Source organism: Dermochelys coriacea, chromosome 14 (assembly GCF_009764565.3).
Source record: "Dermochelys coriacea isolate rDerCor1 chromosome 14, rDerCor1.pri.v4, whole genome shotgun sequence".
In the NCBI taxonomy this organism is placed as follows: Eukaryota; Metazoa; Chordata; order Testudines; family Dermochelyidae; genus Dermochelys; species Dermochelys coriacea.
This window is the reverse complement of record NC_050081.1, coordinates 36,421,165-36,438,965: the sequence shown is the minus strand read 5'-3', so window position 1 is coordinate 36,438,965 and position 17,801 is coordinate 36,421,165. Positions and strand designations below refer to the sequence as shown.

The window sequence follows — 17,801 nt, the reverse complement described above, 5'->3', positions numbered from 1 at the left end:
ACAACCCCCCGACCCCGCCAGCCATGTGGGCAGAAGTGTCTCCAGCCCCCCTCTGTCCCCTTGAAGGCGTGAGTGGGCCGGACAGACACCCTCTGCCCCCAACCTCTCCAGCCATGATGAATCCCCACCCCCCGCCCAATCAAAGCCACCAACAGCCACTTTTTGACTTCCTGTTTTAATTGAATCCTGTCAAACAGAAGCAGAACAAGGCTCGAAGCATCCTCGGAGCAGCTGGGGGGGTGAGAAGAGTCCAGCAATGACACAGTCCCCTCCCCACCTGGCCCAGAATAGACCATTCCAATACAAACTCCCCCCCTACCCACCCACTCCCACCCTTCATATAAATAACCGGTGGCCCTTCCCAGAAAAGGAAGGGGGGTGGCAAAAAAACACCCCCACCTTCACAGGTTTAGCCCCACTTCCATCTCTTTAGCCCCACCCCCAAAGCCGAGTCCCACGCCATCATTGTAGCCACGATTCCTCTGCTATCCAGCTGCACAAAAGTCCTGCTGCAGAGGGGCAGGCGGGTGAATGGAGAGTCCATCATGGGGGGGAGGAGCTTCAGAAGGCCCTGCCCCCACCTCACTCACGGGGCCGATTGATGATGACCTCGCCCAGGGCCTCCAGCACCTCGCGCTTGTAGTCATCGAAGTCGCCGTCGATCTGCTCAACGCTCTGCTCCTCCACCACCCACAGCTGGCAATTGGTCTCCGTGATCAGCCGGGCGTCGTGGCTCACAATGATGACGGCTGCAGGGCGGGACAGGGGGAAGGTTAGAGGAGCAGGGGGATCCCCCACACCCTCTCACACATATGCCCCTCCCACCCAGTCTGTGGGGTGGTATCGCCCAGGAAAATGCATGCTGAGTAGTTTGTGCAGGCCCTTTTGTGGGGTGGTGTCACTCGGTGAGGGGCATTATAGGAAGTGGTATTTATCCCTAAATAACCAACCTCCTTCCCTTGGAAGAGACCAATGGGGCCCATCCCACCTGGAATTCCCATCCCAGCCCTGGACCAGACCAACAGCCCCTTCTGGCCCAGAATTCCCTGCACCCACCCTCGGACCACACCAATGGGCCATTCCAGCCTGGAATTCTCCCCCCGCCCTGCAGCACCAATGGGCCCTTCCGGCCTGGAATTCCCTCCCACCAGCCCAATGGATCATTCCAACCAATGCCCTCCCCTTGGACCAAACCAATGGGCTGTTCCAGGCTGGAATTCCCTCCCCACCAGGCCAATGGGCCCAGCCAGCCCGGTCCAAGTGCCCGCTGGCGTCACTCACCCCCTTTGTACTCATTGATGGCATCAGCCAGGGCGTCGATGGACTCGATGTCCAGGTTATTGGTAGGTTCGTCCTGGGGAAGAGACAATGGGCTGAGATGGCGAAGGGGCAGATCCCAGAGAGAACCCAAGAGTCCTGGCTCCCCCCCTGCTCTAATCCACTGGACCCCACACCTCTCCCAGAGCCAGGGATAGAACCCAGGAGTCCTGACTTCCAGCAGCCCCCTGCTCTAACCCACTGGACCCCACATCCCTCCCAGAGCCCGGGATAGAACCCAGGAGTCCTGGTTCCCAGCCCCGCCCCCAGCTCTAAGCCACTGGGTCTGGTGCTCTCCGGGGCCCTGAACCACCCCTCGCCCCAGAGACACTCACCAGAATGAGGACGTCGGGTTCCCTGCAGGCCAGCTCGGCAAACACCACGCGAGCCTTCTGGCCTCCTGGGGAGAAGGGAGAGTGGGGCGGGATGAGGGATGAGACAGGGGAGACCCCTCCCCACTTGTCTGCATCATCCCCCACCCCGGACAGCCAAGTCCTTTCCACCTCCAACCTAAGCTGCCGAGTGCCCTCCCCCATCCCGTGCCCCCCACCTCTCCTGGTTGCCCAAACCCCGGCCCTCTCCCCTCCCGCAACCTAAATCCCACCCCCAACCCCCACCTCCCCTGGGTGCCCCTTCACTTCTCCAGACCCTGCCGCTTCCTCTGTATATTCAACCCCAAGCTTTCCCTAGACCCCCCTCCAAGGCCTTCCCCAGAAGCTCGCCCCCCGCCCCTGCCCAGTCCTGCCCCCCTCGGTACCAGAGAGCTTGCAGATCTGGATGGTGTGGGCGTGGCTCTCGAGGCCAAAGCGCCCCAGACACTTGCGGGCGTCCTGGTAGGGCAGGTTGAAGTTGCGCTGCAGGTACTCGGTCGCTGTCTCCTGCATGTTCAGCTGGTCGGCGTATTGCTGGTTAAAGAAGCCGATTTTCTATGGGAAGAGAGAAAGGGGCGGAGTCACCACCCAAAGCACCGCCCCCTTGCTGCCAGTTCCCCTTCACACCCCCTGCTCTGCTGGTGCCCCTCAATTGCATCTTGCAGCGCCCTGCTAGCCCAGCCCTGGGCTCCCCCGGCCCAGCTCTGCCAGTGTCCCCCAATACCAACCTGCAGCACCCCACAATCCAAGTCCTGGGTGCCCCCCAGCTCTGCCAGTGCCCCTAATGTGCAGCCCCCTGTTATCCCAGCCCTGGCCTCCAATCCCCCTGCTAGCCCAGCCCTGGGCTGCCCCACAGCTCTGCATGTGCCCCCTGATTCTGATTCGCAGTCCTCTGCTATCCCAGCCACAGGCTCCCCTACCCCCACAAACCTCAGCATCTGGGTCCAGTCATTACTTACTAGTCTGTGGTTTTTCCTCATCTCCCCTCTTGTCTGAAAGGAGAACAGAAAGGGATTAATGGTTACTACTTTCCTCTACCCTCTAGTGTGTTAACAGCACACAGCAACCCCTTGCCCAGTGCTGATGCAGCCACCTCTGGGGTGGGGCAGCTGGGGAACAGCAACACAGCATAGGGATCGCTCACCCAGCACTGAAATGCAGCCACCTCTGGGGTGGGACAGCTGGGGAAGAGCTGTACAGCAGTTTAGGACAGGAGGGAAGGGGAATCCTGTCCCCAGTTGAAGACACACAGAGGCAGAACGGAATTGGATGAGTTTGGGTTGAGTCCGGATTAGGGTGTTCCGGGAGAGGCCCCTTACCGGTGTGAGCTTCCCCGTCAGCAACAGCAGCAGTGTGCTCTTCCCTACGCCGTTCGGCCCCACGATGCAGACTGAGGGGCAGAGAGAGAGCAGCCATCAATGACTCAACCAGGCCAGGAGGGCGGTGGGTTAGCATGACTGTGTGTGGGGGGGAAGGGAGGGTTGTTATTGTAGGGTCTCTCGAGGGTGCTATGATGGCTGCTTCGTTAACGTCAGATCTCTCGGGGATGCTACAGGGTCTGCGCGAGCTGGTTTGTTATTGTAAGGTCATTCAGGCATGCTAGCATGTTATTGTAGGGTCTCTTGAGGTTGCTAGGGGGTGGCGCAGGCTGGTTTGTTATTGTAAGGTCTCTCAGGAGTGCTAAGGGGGTTGCACAGGCTGTTACTGTAGGGTCTTTCCTGGGGCTGAACAGTCCAATTCATTGTTGTAGGGCTGCGTGCGGGAGGGTTTGTTATTGTAGGGTCTCTCAGGAGCGCTGCAGCGACTCATCATCAGCGAGTTACTGGATGAGTTTATTATAGGGTCTCGCCCACAGGTGCAGCCTGTACACCCCAATTTGTATCGTCTCTGGGACTGCAGGCAGAGGGCTATGCACATGCAAGTTTGTTATTGTAGGGTCTCTCATAATCACTGGCCAGTAACTTACTTCTAGACTCCATGTCGATCCCAAAATCCAGACTCTTGAACAGCAGCTGCTGTCCCTCATAGCCAAACACAACACCTGCAGAGAAGGGGTGGGGAGGAGGGTGAGGGGTGCGAGTGCACAACTGCAGGACAGCAGCTCCTGGGGGACCTGCCCACAATGCACCATTCAGCTCTGGGGCCCATGCGAAACCGGGGTCAGAAAGAAAACTCCTCAGCATTCTGTATCCCCAGGGGATGAAAAGGGGGCACTCACCCGGCGCTGAAATGCAGCCACCTCTGGGGTGGGTCAGCTGGAGAACAGCCGCAGCATGATGTCACCCAACAGTTTGGGGCAGGAAACGAAGGGGAATCCGGTGTCCAATTGTGGCCACAGGGTGGGAGACATCTGGGAGGCAGAATGGACCTGGGTTGGGGGGGCGGGGGGGAAATTTGGCCAGGACAGCAGGGGAGTGTTAAGCGCCACAGCACCCCCTGGCGTCATGCTGGGGCATTGGGGTCAGCACTAACTGCGACGGGAGAGTGCCCCATGGAGGCCCCCTACACGCTGCGTGGGGACGTACCGTGCAGGCCCAGAATCGGGGGGCTGAGTGACGGCGGGTTGGGAAAGGTGAATTTCACCGTGTACTCCCTGGGCCTCTTCAGCAGCTCGGGGGCCTCGTTAGCCTCTTCATCCAGGTTCTTCTTGCGGCATTTCTGCTGCTTTCGCGTCAGGGCCTCCTTGGTTTGCTTCTCCTGGAAACGAACAGAGCAACAGACCAATGAGCCCGTCTCGCCCGGTATCCCAGCTACTTCGCTCTCGGAGCCGAGCAACGGGCCCAGTATCCCGCCGCCTCCCCGTCCCCCCGGATCAAACCCATGTGCCCAGCTAGCCCGGTATCCCGCCTCCTCCCCTGGATCAAACCCATGTGCCCAGCTAGCCCGGTATCCCGCCTCCTCCCCCGGATCAAACCCATGTGCCCAGCTAGCCCGGTATCCCGCCTCCTCCCCCGGATCAAACCCATGTGCCCAGCTAGCCCGGTATCCCGCCCCCCCCCCCCGATCAAACCCATGTGCCCAGCTAGCCCCGTATCCCGCCTCCCCCCCCGGATCAAACCCATGTGCCCAGCTAGCCCCGTATCCCGCCTCCCCCCTGGATCAAACCCATGTGCCCAGTTAGCCCGGTATCCCGCCTCCTCCCCGTCAACCCAGATCAAACCCATGCGCCCATCTAGCCTCATATCATGCCTCCTCCCTGCCCCGCCCCCCCGATCAGACCCATGGGCCCATCTAATCCAGCTCCTCAGATCAGATCAGGAGGCCCATCTAGCTTGGTACCCACCCCCCTAGCTCCAGACTCCAAGGAAGTATAATCCTCCACACTGTACCTCAGGGGGGCAGTACAGTCCCATGACAAAGAAGGGATCACTTTCAAGTGACACCCAGCTGGGGCTCAGCTGCCACTGCTCAATGTGAGGGGTAAGTGTTAACCCAATTTGTTGTTGGGAAAGAGATTCTTAATTCAGTAAAATCTTGCAGCAGTGAGTTCCCTGGGTCAACAAGGTGGGGACAAATTCCAGGTAGGAAAGAGCTGGATTGAAGCCAGTGGCCTCCTAGAGGGGAAAGGCCCCATATCCTGTTCCCCAGCCCCCAAACCAGCCAGTCCTCCTGCCCTGGGGCTGGATCTCTGGACACACCGCCTGTTTCGTCGACTTCCCGCCAGCCTTGAGGTCTTTCAGTTTCTTCTCCTGTTTCTCGTACTGTTTGAGCAGCTCTTTCTGCTTCTGCTGGTACATCTTCTTGAAGGTCACTGCGGCAGAAAGGAGGTTGAGGGCGCTGTACTGGAATTTGCAGGGGGCGGGGGAAAGGGCAGAAGATCCGGGTTCGACTTCCCACTCGGCCACCAAAGCTCTCTGTGCAGAGACGGAACCGCCATTTTCCCTCCCTGCCCCGCTTCCTGTCTGGGGGATCGAACCTGGGACCCTCTGGATGTAAACAAAGTGATCTCGACTCCTAGAGCTAGAGGATGAGGCCTGTGGAGGAAACTCACCATTCAGGCTGGTCAAAAATTTCCCATCAAAACTTTTTTTGGGAAAAAATGGGGTTTTCAGCCAAAGGAAAACTTGGGGTTCTCACATGCCCCGGCGGCACCTCATGGGACTTGTAGTTCAGGCACCTCATGCTCTCATTGTCTGCTCTGGGCTGAGCTCCCTGGCTGGACTACATCTCCCATGAAGTACCATGACATAGGGCTCCCATAATGCAATTAGGCAGCTCAGTGGAAGGGATGCATCATGGGAAAGTTTGGCCAAGGAGCTCAGTCCATAGGGAAGAATGGGGGCATGGGGCAACTGAATGACAACTCCCATGATGCACCCTCAACCCACAAAACCTACCCCTGGCGGGAGACCTAGGGGCAAACCAGCCTCCAGATGGGCTGAAGTCTCTGGGTGACCCAACCCCTCCTTAACCCCCACCCTGGGCAAATCAGCTCTGCAATTACCCCAGCCGCTTCCCCCTGTCCCCCTTCATGTAGTTCCCCTACCTCCTCTTCCTCCCCCTCACTGTAGTTGCCCTAGATGCCCCCCCAACTCACTGTAGTTGCCCCGGTAGTAGAAGAGTTTTTGCATGTCCAGGTGGATGATGTCGGTGCAGACGTCGTCCAGGAAGCCCTGGTCGTGGGAGACTATGAGGAGAGTTTTCTTCCACATCTGCAGGTAGCTGGGGAGGTGAACGGGGGACAGACAGAGGAGAATCAGACAGACAGACGGACGGACCCTGATCCGTGGCTAGGAGGGGCACCCAGCCAAGGAGGAGGGAACTGAGCTAGAACACCCAATGTACACCCCATGGTGGGATGGAGGGCAGCCTCACTCGGTCCAGCAGTGGGGGGGGGGGGGGGGAGAGAGGAGAGATTTTCTAATGGGAGCTCTCTCCTCTGACTCCCCCGCCCACACACACACACTGGGCCTCATGCACCCTCCCTGTAGCCCCACCAGGGGGGAAACCCAGCCAGTCCAAGTCCTGGCTCCCTGCTGAGACCCCTGCCCCATAGGGAAAATCCCCAGAGCCCAAACCCTGCCCCTTATTCAAACCCCGGCCCTGACTCCCAGAATCCAAATGCTGCCCCCCACAGTCCAAATCCTGCCCTCTCCCCAAGAGGGGAATTTCCTGCCATCCCCCAATCCTGATCATCCCCCGCCCCAATAGTAAATCCCTCCCCCCAACACTGTTTATACTCACCCAGCTCCTGCCCCCATCTACATCTGATAGCCAGCGAGACCCCTCATCCCATCACAAGGGGCTGAGCAGAACCCCCCACCCTGAGTCCCAGTTGTGTGGCATTCCTGGGGTCCACCCCCGTTCAGTCGCTGCTCGCTGAATGGGCTCCCCCCCCAGAGATGGTAGCTGCTGATCCAAGCCGGGGGCCCTGGCACCAATGGGAAGGGTTTCTCCAGGGCTGGGCACTCACTTGTTGAGCCAGATGACGGCGTTGAGATCCAGGTGGTTGGTGGGTTCGTCCAGCATCAGCAGCGTCGGCTCCATGAACAAGGCCCTGAAAGAGACGGGTGGGTGAGCGGCACCCCCTAGTGGAGTCTTACAGGACTGCCCCAGGATGAGGGGGACTGGCCCTATCAGGGTGGGCAGTGAACAGGACACGGGGCCTTTCCCCTCTAGGGGGCCCCGGTTCCAGATTGGATCGTTCCCATCTGGGTGTAACAAGCTATCAGGTCTCAGCCCAGCCCACAGCAGGGCAGGTGCCCCAGTCTGTGTGGGCAGTGTGTGACACCCCCCCCCTCCGCCAACCGATCTCCTGCATGGACTCACCCAGGTCAGCATATGTGGGATCACCGGCCCATTACGCTGACCCCCCCGCGGCTCCCGCCAGCCTCACCTGGCCAGAGACACCCTCATGCGCCAGCCACCCGAGAACTTCTTGGTCTGCCGGTTCTGCATCTCAGGGTTGAAGCCCAGACCGGCCAGGATGCGCCGCGCTTTGGCTTCTGCCGCGGCCGCCCCCGTGGCCCGGAGCTCCTCATACACCTGCAGAGGGAGAGACAGGCGGGTTCACCGGGAAGCCTTCGCCTCCTCCATTTCTCCCCTCCCCGGACCCCTCGACTGCCCCCATGCTTCACCCCCTTGCCCACTTTCTGCTCCCTGACACTATTACAACCATCCTTCATCCTCTGTGCTCCCCCACCCTGCTCCCTTCTCCCCAGCAGCTGCAATGGTATAAAAACCTGTACACAGTGGCATAGCCCCCCCCTGCTCCCCCAGCTATCTCCCTTCCCCCACCCCCCCAGTACCTTTTCCAGCTGCTCAGCCACGCTGTCGTCCCCTTTCTCCAGCAGAGCCTGCAGCCGCTTCTCCTCCGCCAGCAGCTTCAGCCGCTTGGTGTCGGCCTTGAGCACCGCCTGGACTGCGGGGGTCTCATCTGCTATCACCTCTGAGGGGTGGGATGACGACACATACTCGCACTCAGTGAGTGCAAGGTTCCCCGCTCTAACCACTAGCCCCCTCTCCTCTCCCAGAGCCAGGGATAGAACCCAGGAGTCCTGGCTCCCAGCCGCCCCCCCGCTCTAACCACTAGGTCCCACTCCCCTCCCAGAACAGGGGATAGAATCCAGGAGTCCTGGCTCCCAACACCCCTGCCCTAACCACTAGGCATTGCTCCCCTCCCAGAGCTAGGGATAGAACCCAGGAGTCCTGGCTCTCAACACCCCTGCCCTAACCACTAGACATTGCTCCCCTCCCAGAGCTAGGGATAGAACCCAGGAGTCCTGGCTTCCCCCAGGACCCCCTTACCTTGCTCGCACAGCAGCACGTCAATGTTAGGGGGGATGCTCAGGGCCCGGTTTGCGATGTGCTTCAGCAAGGTGGTTTTACCCTTCCTACAAAGGAGGATGGAAAGAAAGGGTTAAGCGGGGAGGGATGAAAAAGGGGAGGCTGCAGCCCAGCGCCCCCTAGTGTGGCACAGGGGTAGCCCTGACAGTGAGGGATCCATTCATGTACCTACCCATTGGGTCCCACCAGGCCGTACCGGCGCCCGGCCACGATGTACAGGTCCGCGTTGACGAAGAGCTCCTTGCCGTGAGCGGAGATGCTGAATTTCTCCAGCTGCAACCGCACGAGAGAGAGAGATCAGGACAAGATGGTATGACCCTCCCCCCTGCCAGATGTGCCAAATGGTATGACCCATCATTGGGGGGTCCCCCCTAAGAAGACCCCTGCCATCTCATGGTATGACCCTCCCCCCACCCAATGGTCCCCACAACCATCTCTTGGTACAACCCATTTCCTCTCTCATATAATTGTGCAACCCACCCTTCAGATGGCATAATCCACTCCCCGCAATCGCAGAAAATATGGCCTACTCCCTCTCCCATATAACTGTGCCACCCACTATATATCCTTGTCAGATGGTACAACCCACTCTATGTCCTCCGCAGCCGCCATCACCAATGGCCCCACCATCTCATGGTACAACCTGCTCCCTCTGTCCACTCCTCACACCCCCATCAGGTGGTGTGACCCACTCCTATCCCCCTCTTACCACATGGTTCAACTCAGTCTCCCACCCAACCCCTGCAGCATGTAACAACCCAGACCCACCAATGGAAAGAAGGGAAGGGCTTAACCCTTTCCATGCTGCTGCTGGTCCTCCTTGTAGTTGGAAATACCAACTGCACCAACATGGCGAGGAAGGAGAGGGAAAAGAAGGGGTGGAATTATGGGACATTAACCCCTCCCACGCAGCTGCTGAAGGGAAGAAAAGGGAAGGCATTACAGCGGGAAATACCAACTGCTGACCATATGCGGGGCGGGGCGGGGAAGACGATGTTCCAAATAAACTCGGGGGTGGGGGAGGTACCTTGATGTCAGAGGCATTCTCCAGCATGGCCTGGCGCGAGGACATCTCTGCCTGTGACACCGAGAAGTCGTTGGCCGCCGCATTGGCCGCCTTCAGCGTTGCCACCTGCCGCTCAAACTCCAGCTGCGGGAGAGCCAGAGATGATGCTCCGGCCAAGGGACCCTTTCTTCCCCTCCCTGCCAGTACCCAGCCTGCCTGGGGGCCATGATGACCAGCTAGGTGGCGGCCCCAGTGGGGAAGCTACCGTGCCAGGACTCACTCTGGGGGTGGGATCCCACAGAATGGATCCACATGAGTTAACAGCCTCTCCTCCCCACTGCAAGCAATTCCTATGATGCTTCAGTACCAAGTGGATGGCTGCAAAGGATCCCGGGAACAGAGACATGTGAACAAGAAGTATGGCTATAGACAGCTGGGAGCCGCCCCACTGGAGGGGAGATGCTCACCACCCACAAGGGGGAGGAGGAGCCTGTTTGGCAGAAGCTCCCACCCAGAGCTCACCTGCTTCTTGAGCTTCTTTCTCTCTTTCTTGCTGAGATGAGCATAGGGGTCGTCGTCCTTCTTCTCCCCCTCATCCTCCTCATCCTCCTCCGACTGCTGTATCGACCATAGGAGGCTGGTTACCAATAACACCTTCCGCCCACAGCCAAGGATAGAACCCAAAAGTCCAGGTGCCCAGCATCCCCACAACCACTAGACCCTATTCCCCTCCTAGAGCCAGGGAGAGAACCCAGGAGTCCTGGGTCCCAGTCCCACAGCTTCATCCCCTTCTGATATGCCTCAGCCCTGCTTCTGCAGGGATCCCCTTCCAGGGGGCTGAGGGGAGGTTGGCTCTGTGGCCGTTCACCCTGGGCCTCTCTGCTGAGGTTGCCCGTGCGGGATTGGGGGCCAGCTGGATGCTGGAAAATGAACTGAGAACCCACCAAGTTGTCTCACACCTGAGGCAGCCCAATGAATGCGGTTCGGTTTGAACAGAACAAACCCACCCCCCACGGCCAAGAGGAGGACTGTCTTACGGGCTCGCTGCCTCGCTTGGGCTTCTCCTTGCTCTTCTCTGGCTCCTCTTCATCTTCCTCCAACTCCTCCTCCTCAGACTCCAGAGCAGCAAATTTATTCTGCAGCAGAACAGAAGCCAGGTCATCCAACCACAATGAGCAGGGACTGCTCTCCCAGCACCAAAATGCAGGCAGCTCTGGGGTGGGCAGCTGGGTACTGGCCACACAGCAATATTGCACAGAGATTCTTTGTGCTGCATAGCGCCCCCTAGTGCCATACTGGGGCATTGGGCCAGCATTGGCTGTGAGGGGAGAATGCTCCCTGAGCCCACCCCTGGTCCCTGCAGTACAGCGTCCCCTAGTGTCCACCAGTAGCAGGGACCCCCATAAACACTCACATGGGCTGGTTGATTCCTTTTTCCTTTTGTTTTTTTCCCGGCTTCACCAGACCCCGTCTGTTTATTCACAATCTGGAAGGAGGAGTGCGAAGGAGTTCAGGACACTCAGCTAACCCCGTATCCCGCCCCCCTTTCTCCCCGGGACCCCAGATCACCCCAATAGGCCCAACCAGCCCGGTATCACACCTCTCTGCCTGGATCAGATGAAAGGGCCCATCTAGCCTGGTATGCTGGCCTCCCTTTGCACTGCGTCACATCAGACCAATGGAGCCACTTCCGGAGTATTCACTGGAAGCCAACCCCCATAATGCTAGTTGGGCCATTCTGCCTAATGGGGACAGAACCCAGGAGTCCCGATTCCCAACCCCAGCTGTTCTAACCACTAGACCCCACTCCCGTCCCAGAGCTGGGAATAGAACCCAGGAGTCCTGATTCCCAGTCCCCCCGCTCTAACCCACTAGACCCCCATTCTGCTCCCGGAACCAGGGATGGAACCCAGGCGTTATGACTCCCAGCCTCTCCTGCTCTTACCCACTAGACGCCACACGCCCAGCACTTCTCTTGCCTACCTTGCTTGCTTTGCCTTTGGGTTTGGGTTCCTCTTCACTCTCCTCCTCTTCCTCGCTCTGGGCCAGAACAGCAAAGCCTGATCCCCCTCCCTGGGAGCCGTGGGAGAAACAAGAGCATTTAGAGACAGCAGGGTTGGATTAAGTCAATAACCTCATCTCCTAACACCAGATACATGTTGTGCAGCACAATGCCCCCTAGTGCAGCGATGGGGCACTGGGGCCAGCACTAGCTGCGAGGGGACAACGCCCCCTACGGAGTCCCCACCCTGCTCCCTGCAGCACAACACCCCCTAGTGCAGCCCTGGGGCACTGGTTTCCACATGCCAATCCTGCTGAATCTTGGAAACACCTGCTTCGCACCTGCTGCCTCCCTTTGGTCTTCTCGTTTTTCCTGCTCTTCCTCTTTTTATCGTCCTCTTCTTCCTGCTGAGAGCACAGAGCAAATCCTGCCCTGGTGAGACGCGGCGTCTCTGACTGTACCTGACCCAGCCCAGCATCCCTGCCCCACTGCCCTGATTAGACCCCTGGCCGGCGGAGCCAAAACTCATAATGCAGCTGGTTGGCTAAGCTATTCTGCCACATGGAACTCCCAGCTCCCCACCCAGCTTTAACCCACTATACTGCACTCCCCTCCCAGAGCTGGAGATAGAACCCAGGAGTCCTGGCTCCCAGTCCCACCCACTCCCCATTCTCCTCGCAGAGCTCGGAATAGAACCCAGGAGTCCTGGCTCCCAGGCCCCACTGCTCCCCACTCCCCTCCTGGAGCTGGGGATAGAACCCAGGAGTCTTGGCTCCAATCCATGCCAGACCCTGCCATGACCATCCCGGTTAAGACCAATGGGAACCACCAAACATGGGGGGCAATGGGAGACTGACCTGTTTTCCCTTTGGCTTGTCGTCCTTTGTCAACTTCTTCCCTGGCTGCTTCTCCTCTTCGTCATCAGGTGGGGCCTGCAGGGGGCAACACATCAGCCCCACAACTCAGCACTGGAAGAGTTAACCCACCCCCAGGGCAGGAGTGACCGCCACAGTCTAATCCCTGGACTCCGGCCAGGCATGGTACAGAACATCTCTAGCACAGGGAGCTCCCGGACCCTCCCTTGGGGGGGAGGCGATGATCCCCCAGGCTTTGGGAGGGGCTATTCCCCCCATTTCCTTGTTCTCCAATCGGTCTGGGAACCCAGGAGTTCTTGCCTTCCAGCGTCCCTGCTCTAACCTACTAGGCCCCACTCCCCCAAGAGCTGGGGATAGAACCCAGGAGTCCCTGGTCCCCGACCCCTGACTGTCCGCCCCCTGAACCTTTGCCCCATCCAACCGCCCCCTGCTCCCTGTCCCCAGACTGCCCCTGGAACCCCCTATTTGCCACCACATGCGCGCACCGCTGCTGTCCCCTTACCATGCCGCTCAGAGCCGCAGGAGCTCGCAGCCCCACTGCCTGTGTGGCAGCGTGACTGGGGCGGGGGGACAATGGGGGTAGCTTCCCCAGCCAGGAGCTCAGAGGCCAAGCAGGACGATCCCGCGAGCCGTAGTTTGCCCACCTCTGCACTAGAAGATGACCCCATGCTCTCTTTGTGCTAGATTTCATCCAAGCGAGCTAACCTTGTTGATCTTGTTCTTGTTGGGTTTGGCAGGTCTCGGCGTCTCTTCTTCCTCCTCCTCCTCTTCTTCCTCACTCTGCTCCTGGCTCAGGGCAGCAAACACATTCCCTCCCTAGGGAAAGGTAAAACCAAAGTCGTTAACAAAGAGTGGCCATCTCCTCTCTCCCCACACCAGAGCCCTCCCTAGAAACCCAGGGCAGGATCACCCTCCTACAACCTATTCCTCAAGTAGATGTCCCACCAGGTCCCATCTCAACCGGGGCAGGACTGTCCCCTACAGCCCATTCCCCAGCGCAGAACCCTGCGCAGTCTGAGTGTAGACAGCAACCCCAAGCCCCAGGGCTCCTTCCAGCCCGCCCCCAGTTACAGCCCATTCCCTTGTGTAGGGCACCTTGGGGCCCAAGTCTAGAGACCTCTCCTGAGCCCTATGGCTCCTTCCAGCCTGGAGTCTCACTCACCTTCTTCTTCTTGCCACCTTTGGTGACGGGAACGGTCACTGGAAAGGAAACGAGAGAAGGACTTTAGGGATCGATGGAACGGAGACGCAACCACTCCCGCATGGGGAGCTAGCCCCATAGAGCTCTCGGTCCTCCAGCACCTTGGGAGATCTGGGATGGGAGGGAAGAGGGCTTCCTGGTGGGTTGTCATCCTCTAGCTCCCTGCTGATGCACATGGGGCTGGACTCTCCTGCCGCAGGGGTAGGGGTTGGAGTGAAGGGGCTAGTGTAATGGGGTGGGGGCTAGGAAAAGGCAGGCCATGGAGAACAGAGGCCCGTGCTTCTCATCCCATGTGCCCCAGCCCTGCCCCCACTAGGGGGTAGATCTCAGGAGGGATTGGAGAGGACCTCCCTCCGGGCTCGATGGTGGGATGTCATCGCTTTTTATACCCCGGAGATGGCAACACAGCCACGATCTAACTGCCCCCCTGCACCAGGCGTTATCCACCCCCTCTCACACCAAAAACGATCACCATATTCCAGGGCGTGGAACTGTGGCAAGTTGAGCTCCTGCCAGCTGTCCAGATTAGTTACTTGGGCAGTATGAAACCCAGGAGTCCTGACCTCCGGGTCCCAGCCCTGTCCTAACAATTAGCCCTCACTCCCTTACCAGACCTGGGAATGGAACCCAGAAGTCCTGGCCCCCAGCCTCATCCTGTCTTACCTTCCTCATCCTCATCACTGCCTGGAGCCGACAGTTTCTTCAGCTTCTCAATCAGCTGGTGCTCTTCCTCATCCTCCTCTGCCTCCTTCTTCTTCCTGTCTTTCTTCTTCTCTCGTTTCTTTTTCTGTTGTTGAAGCTGGGGTGGGGGAGACAGAGATGAGGCGTGTGTGGGGGGGAGGGGTCATATCTCCCATGCACACAGCCCGTGAGAACCAGGGGTGTGGGTGCCCTGGTTAAGCAGGGCATCCCTTTCTAGCAACATACTTATTGTAGGTCCTACAACACCACCCTGCAGCCCCCCGGGGGAGTTCTTTTAGCTGCTCACCTGTTGCTGCTCCTGCTCCTTCTCTTTAATGACAGCCTGCTGCTCACTGACTTGTTTTTCCTCCACGGCCAGCTCCTCAAAGAACTGGGGAGGGCAGAAGGGATAGTTTAGAACTCTGCTTCCCACCCCCAGGAGTCTCCGTGCCCCTAGTGGTGAGGGAAGGGTACTCCAGCTGGCAACCTGTTTCACTCACGCCCCCCTGCAATGGGAGCTTGCGCTGTGCTATGGGAAATCCAGCCACCTTCCTTTGCATGTCCCCTAGCAGTGAGGTCTGAGAGACACAGCTGCTTTCCCCCATTTTTAGTACTGACAAACCCCAGCTGAGATCATGGCCCGGCGCTGCCCAGACACACAGGGAGAGACAATCCTTGCTCCCGCTAAGATCAGGGCCCTGTCGTGCCAGGTACTGCCCAGACACACAATGAAAGACAGTCCAGCTATATGGTAGGAGAAAATATTAAGGTGTAGAGAGAAGCGATTTAACTCAAGTCACACAGCAGGGCGGGCATAGAACCAAGGTCTCCTGAGTTACAGCCCAATGCCCTGCCCATTAGGCCCCTGTACCAAAGCTCACACCTCCCCCAGCATGGCCCGGCTCAGTCCCACTTCTTACCGACTTCTTAGTCTTTTTGTCCTTCTTGCCTTTCTTCACCACTTTGTCTGAAACAAGTCAGGAGATGAATCCAGGCAGGTGGAAGAGAACCCAGGAGTCCTAGTTACCTGCTCCTTCGCTCTAATCCATTAGACCCCACACCCGTCCCTGAGCTGGGAATAGAACCAGGAGTCCTGGCTCCCAGCCCTCTCTATCCACAGCCACTCCCTCCACTGCCCGGGCCCGGCTGGGTCCCACCTTGGGCAGTTCTTGTGGGCGGATGGATGAGCACAACTTGTCCTTTACCCCTACCTTAGTCCAAATCAGCCCTGGCTGAGCCTGGTTCATCCCATTGCTTCCTCCTTCTGAGCCTGGTTCACTCCAGCGTCTCAGCAGGCTCAGACCCAACCCCTCCCACACTCCATCCCAATCCAACCCCCCTCCCCCCAAATAATCCAGCTTCAGTTCCAGTCCTGTTTCTACCCATCTAGCCGAGCCCCAGGACTCTCCCTCCCGCCAGTGTCTTCCCCCTTAACCTCCTTTCTGCTTCCCCCACTTTAGCCAGTTTAGGGTCCAGCACCTTCTCCCCCACTTTGGCCCAATTCAGTCCCTCATATTTTACTCCGCTCCAGCCCAGCACAGCCCCCCTTGGCCAGGTTCTAACCCGCCCCACGCACATCAGTCCCATTCAGTACTGTCCTTGTCCCCCTGACAGCCCAGTCCCCACCGGCCCTCCCCCCGACCCAGTCCCACCCCGGTTCTCAGTCTCCCCCCCAGTTCTCTGTGCCCCCCGACCCAACCACCCTCTGTCCAAATCCCCCCCCGGCCCAGTCCACCCTGGTTCTGTCCCCCCACCCCCAAGGTCCAATCACCCCCTATCCCAGTCCCCCCAGGTTCTCTGTCCTCCCCAGCCCTCCCCCCGGCCCCCCTGGTTCTCTGCCCCCCCTGGTCCAACCACCCCCTACTCCAATCCCACCTGGTCCTGTGTACCCCCCCAGCTCTCCCCCCGGCCCCCAGTCCCCACTGGTTCTCTACCCCCCCCCAGGTCCAACCACCCCCTACTCCAATCCCACCTGGCCCTATGTACCCCCCCAGCTCTCCCCCCGGCCCCCCCCGTTCTCTGCCCCCCCGGTTCTGTCTCCCCCAACTACCCCCTGCCCCAATTCCACCCGACCCTGTGTAACCCGCCCCCCCCCCCCCGGTTCTCAGTCTCCCCCGGTCCCGGTCCCCCCGGTTCTACCCCCCTTCCCCGGTCCGGTCCGGTCCGGTCCTGTCCAGCCCGCTCACCTGTGGCCTCCCCGACCTTCTGCTCCCCATCCCCGATCCACTCTTCCCGCGGTGGCTGCTTCCCCCCCTTCGGCATGGCCGGTCACCGCGCCGAGCGCTCACATGCAGTCCCAGCCAGCAGCTGGGAAACCTTACCACTGCGCCTGCGCGGGGCGGCCCAGCCTGACCATCGAGTGCCGGAAGTGCCCAGCCCAGAGTGGCTTCCGCGGCAACCATGGAGCGCCCAGAGAGTCGTGGAGCAGTAGAGACGCACTGTTGTGTGGCTAGACAAGCCCCTTAACCCCAATGATGTGGTTCAGTCCTCCATGGAAATGGGGGTGCTGATTCGGGGCATGGAGTTCCGCTCTCCAACCCAGGCCCAGCCTGGGGGGTCACTCCCTGCCCCCCAAAGGCAGGGGGCAGCTCATAGTGCAGGTAGCACTTCAAGGCCCCATCACACGACTGTTGCAACAAAGCAAAAGCCGCCGTGCTATCCCTGTCTGTTCCCCACCCTGGGAACCTGGACTCCTGGGTTCTGTCCCCAGCTCTGGGGGGGACTGGGAGCCAGGACTCCTGGGTTCTGTCCTTGCTGTGCTATCTGCGGTTGCTGGGCTGGGCCAGGCCAGGCAGTTTAAGGGGAGGAACCACAAAAGCGCAGCCAGGGAGCAAACGCTAGGGGGGCAACAGGGACCAGAGTGAGGGCCAAAGGTTGAACATCAGGGATCCGGAGGAGGAATGCCGAGCAGAGAACCGCTGACAATGCCCGCCACCCCTTAAAGAGTCAGTGGACGCTGCTCAGAGGAACTCCATCCCAGGGCGGCCACATGCCTGGGCAGGCCTCTTTTTAAGAGGTTCGTCCCTCATCCAGTATGGGGACAAAACCAGATGTGGTTTTGTTTGGTGTTGGATGGGAGAATGCGATTCCACCCCCTCTGGCTCTTAAAGAGCATGCCATCCTCCCCGCATGTGGTGTGACCTTGCAAACACTGTCATACCAGCAGGAATGGGACAGCACGCTCCTAAAAATGGTCCGTCCCCGCACCCAGTGTCGCATGCGCCGTCATACTGGTGGGGCTGGGATAATCCTGGGAATAGAATCCAGAAGTCCTGGTCAAGCATGTGAAGTATCCTACTTTCTCTTCACAAAAGTAACCGGTTGAAACGTGAGACAAGTTAATATATTATATTGTATTGGACCAATTTCTGCTGGACATTGATTTGGAGATTAAATGTTCGCAGAGTCAGAAAGAAACTGATGTGCTATCCAGCTGCCTCAGAATCAGGGTAGACAAATCTACTTAGAGTATAGTTATCATCTATCGATTAACAAAAGAAAAAGTCATATATAATGTAAAGTTTGACATGTCCAGTGGGTTCGGAGGGGGTGGCTAGGGGCT

The 17,801-nt window shown here is 58.9% G+C and overlaps 1 protein-coding gene and 1 pseudogene across 3 annotated transcripts; one reads left to right on the top strand and one right to left on the bottom strand.

Moving 5' to 3' along the window:
- Positions 1–17,801, top strand: part of LOC119842653 — a 1,040,433-nt pseudogene that overhangs the window by 547,252 nt on the left and 475,380 nt on the right.
- On the bottom strand, positions 160–16,676 carry ABCF1 (ATP binding cassette subfamily F member 1). Of its 3 annotated transcripts, none has more exons than XM_038371465.2 (28): positions 16,426–16,676; positions 15,160–15,206; positions 14,547–14,630; positions 14,222–14,357; positions 13,520–13,557; positions 13,063–13,173; positions 12,340–12,414; positions 11,824–11,889; positions 11,464–11,553; positions 10,895–10,966; positions 10,518–10,616; positions 10,003–10,098; positions 9,502–9,624; positions 8,647–8,747; positions 8,436–8,521; positions 7,937–8,076; positions 7,525–7,673; positions 7,102–7,185; positions 6,226–6,350; positions 5,327–5,439; positions 4,214–4,385; positions 3,655–3,729; positions 3,008–3,078; positions 2,648–2,680; positions 2,075–2,243; positions 1,653–1,717; positions 1,282–1,354; positions 160–749 (listed from the first exon to the last, which is right to left on the bottom strand). In XM_038371465.2, exons 1-28 carry the CDS (start codon positions 16,499–16,501, stop codon positions 583–585), a joined length of 2,736 nt encoding a protein of 911 aa, XP_038227393.1. In that variant the 5' UTR covers positions 16,502–16,676; the 3' UTR covers positions 160–582. The 3 variants fall into 3 exon arrangements, with proteins under 3 accessions (XP_038227393.1, XP_038227395.1, XP_038227396.1); XM_038371467.2 differs by having other exon boundaries at positions 11,824–11,886; positions 16,426–16,618; XM_038371468.2 differs by lacking the exon at positions 11,824–11,889 and having other exon boundaries at positions 16,426–16,609.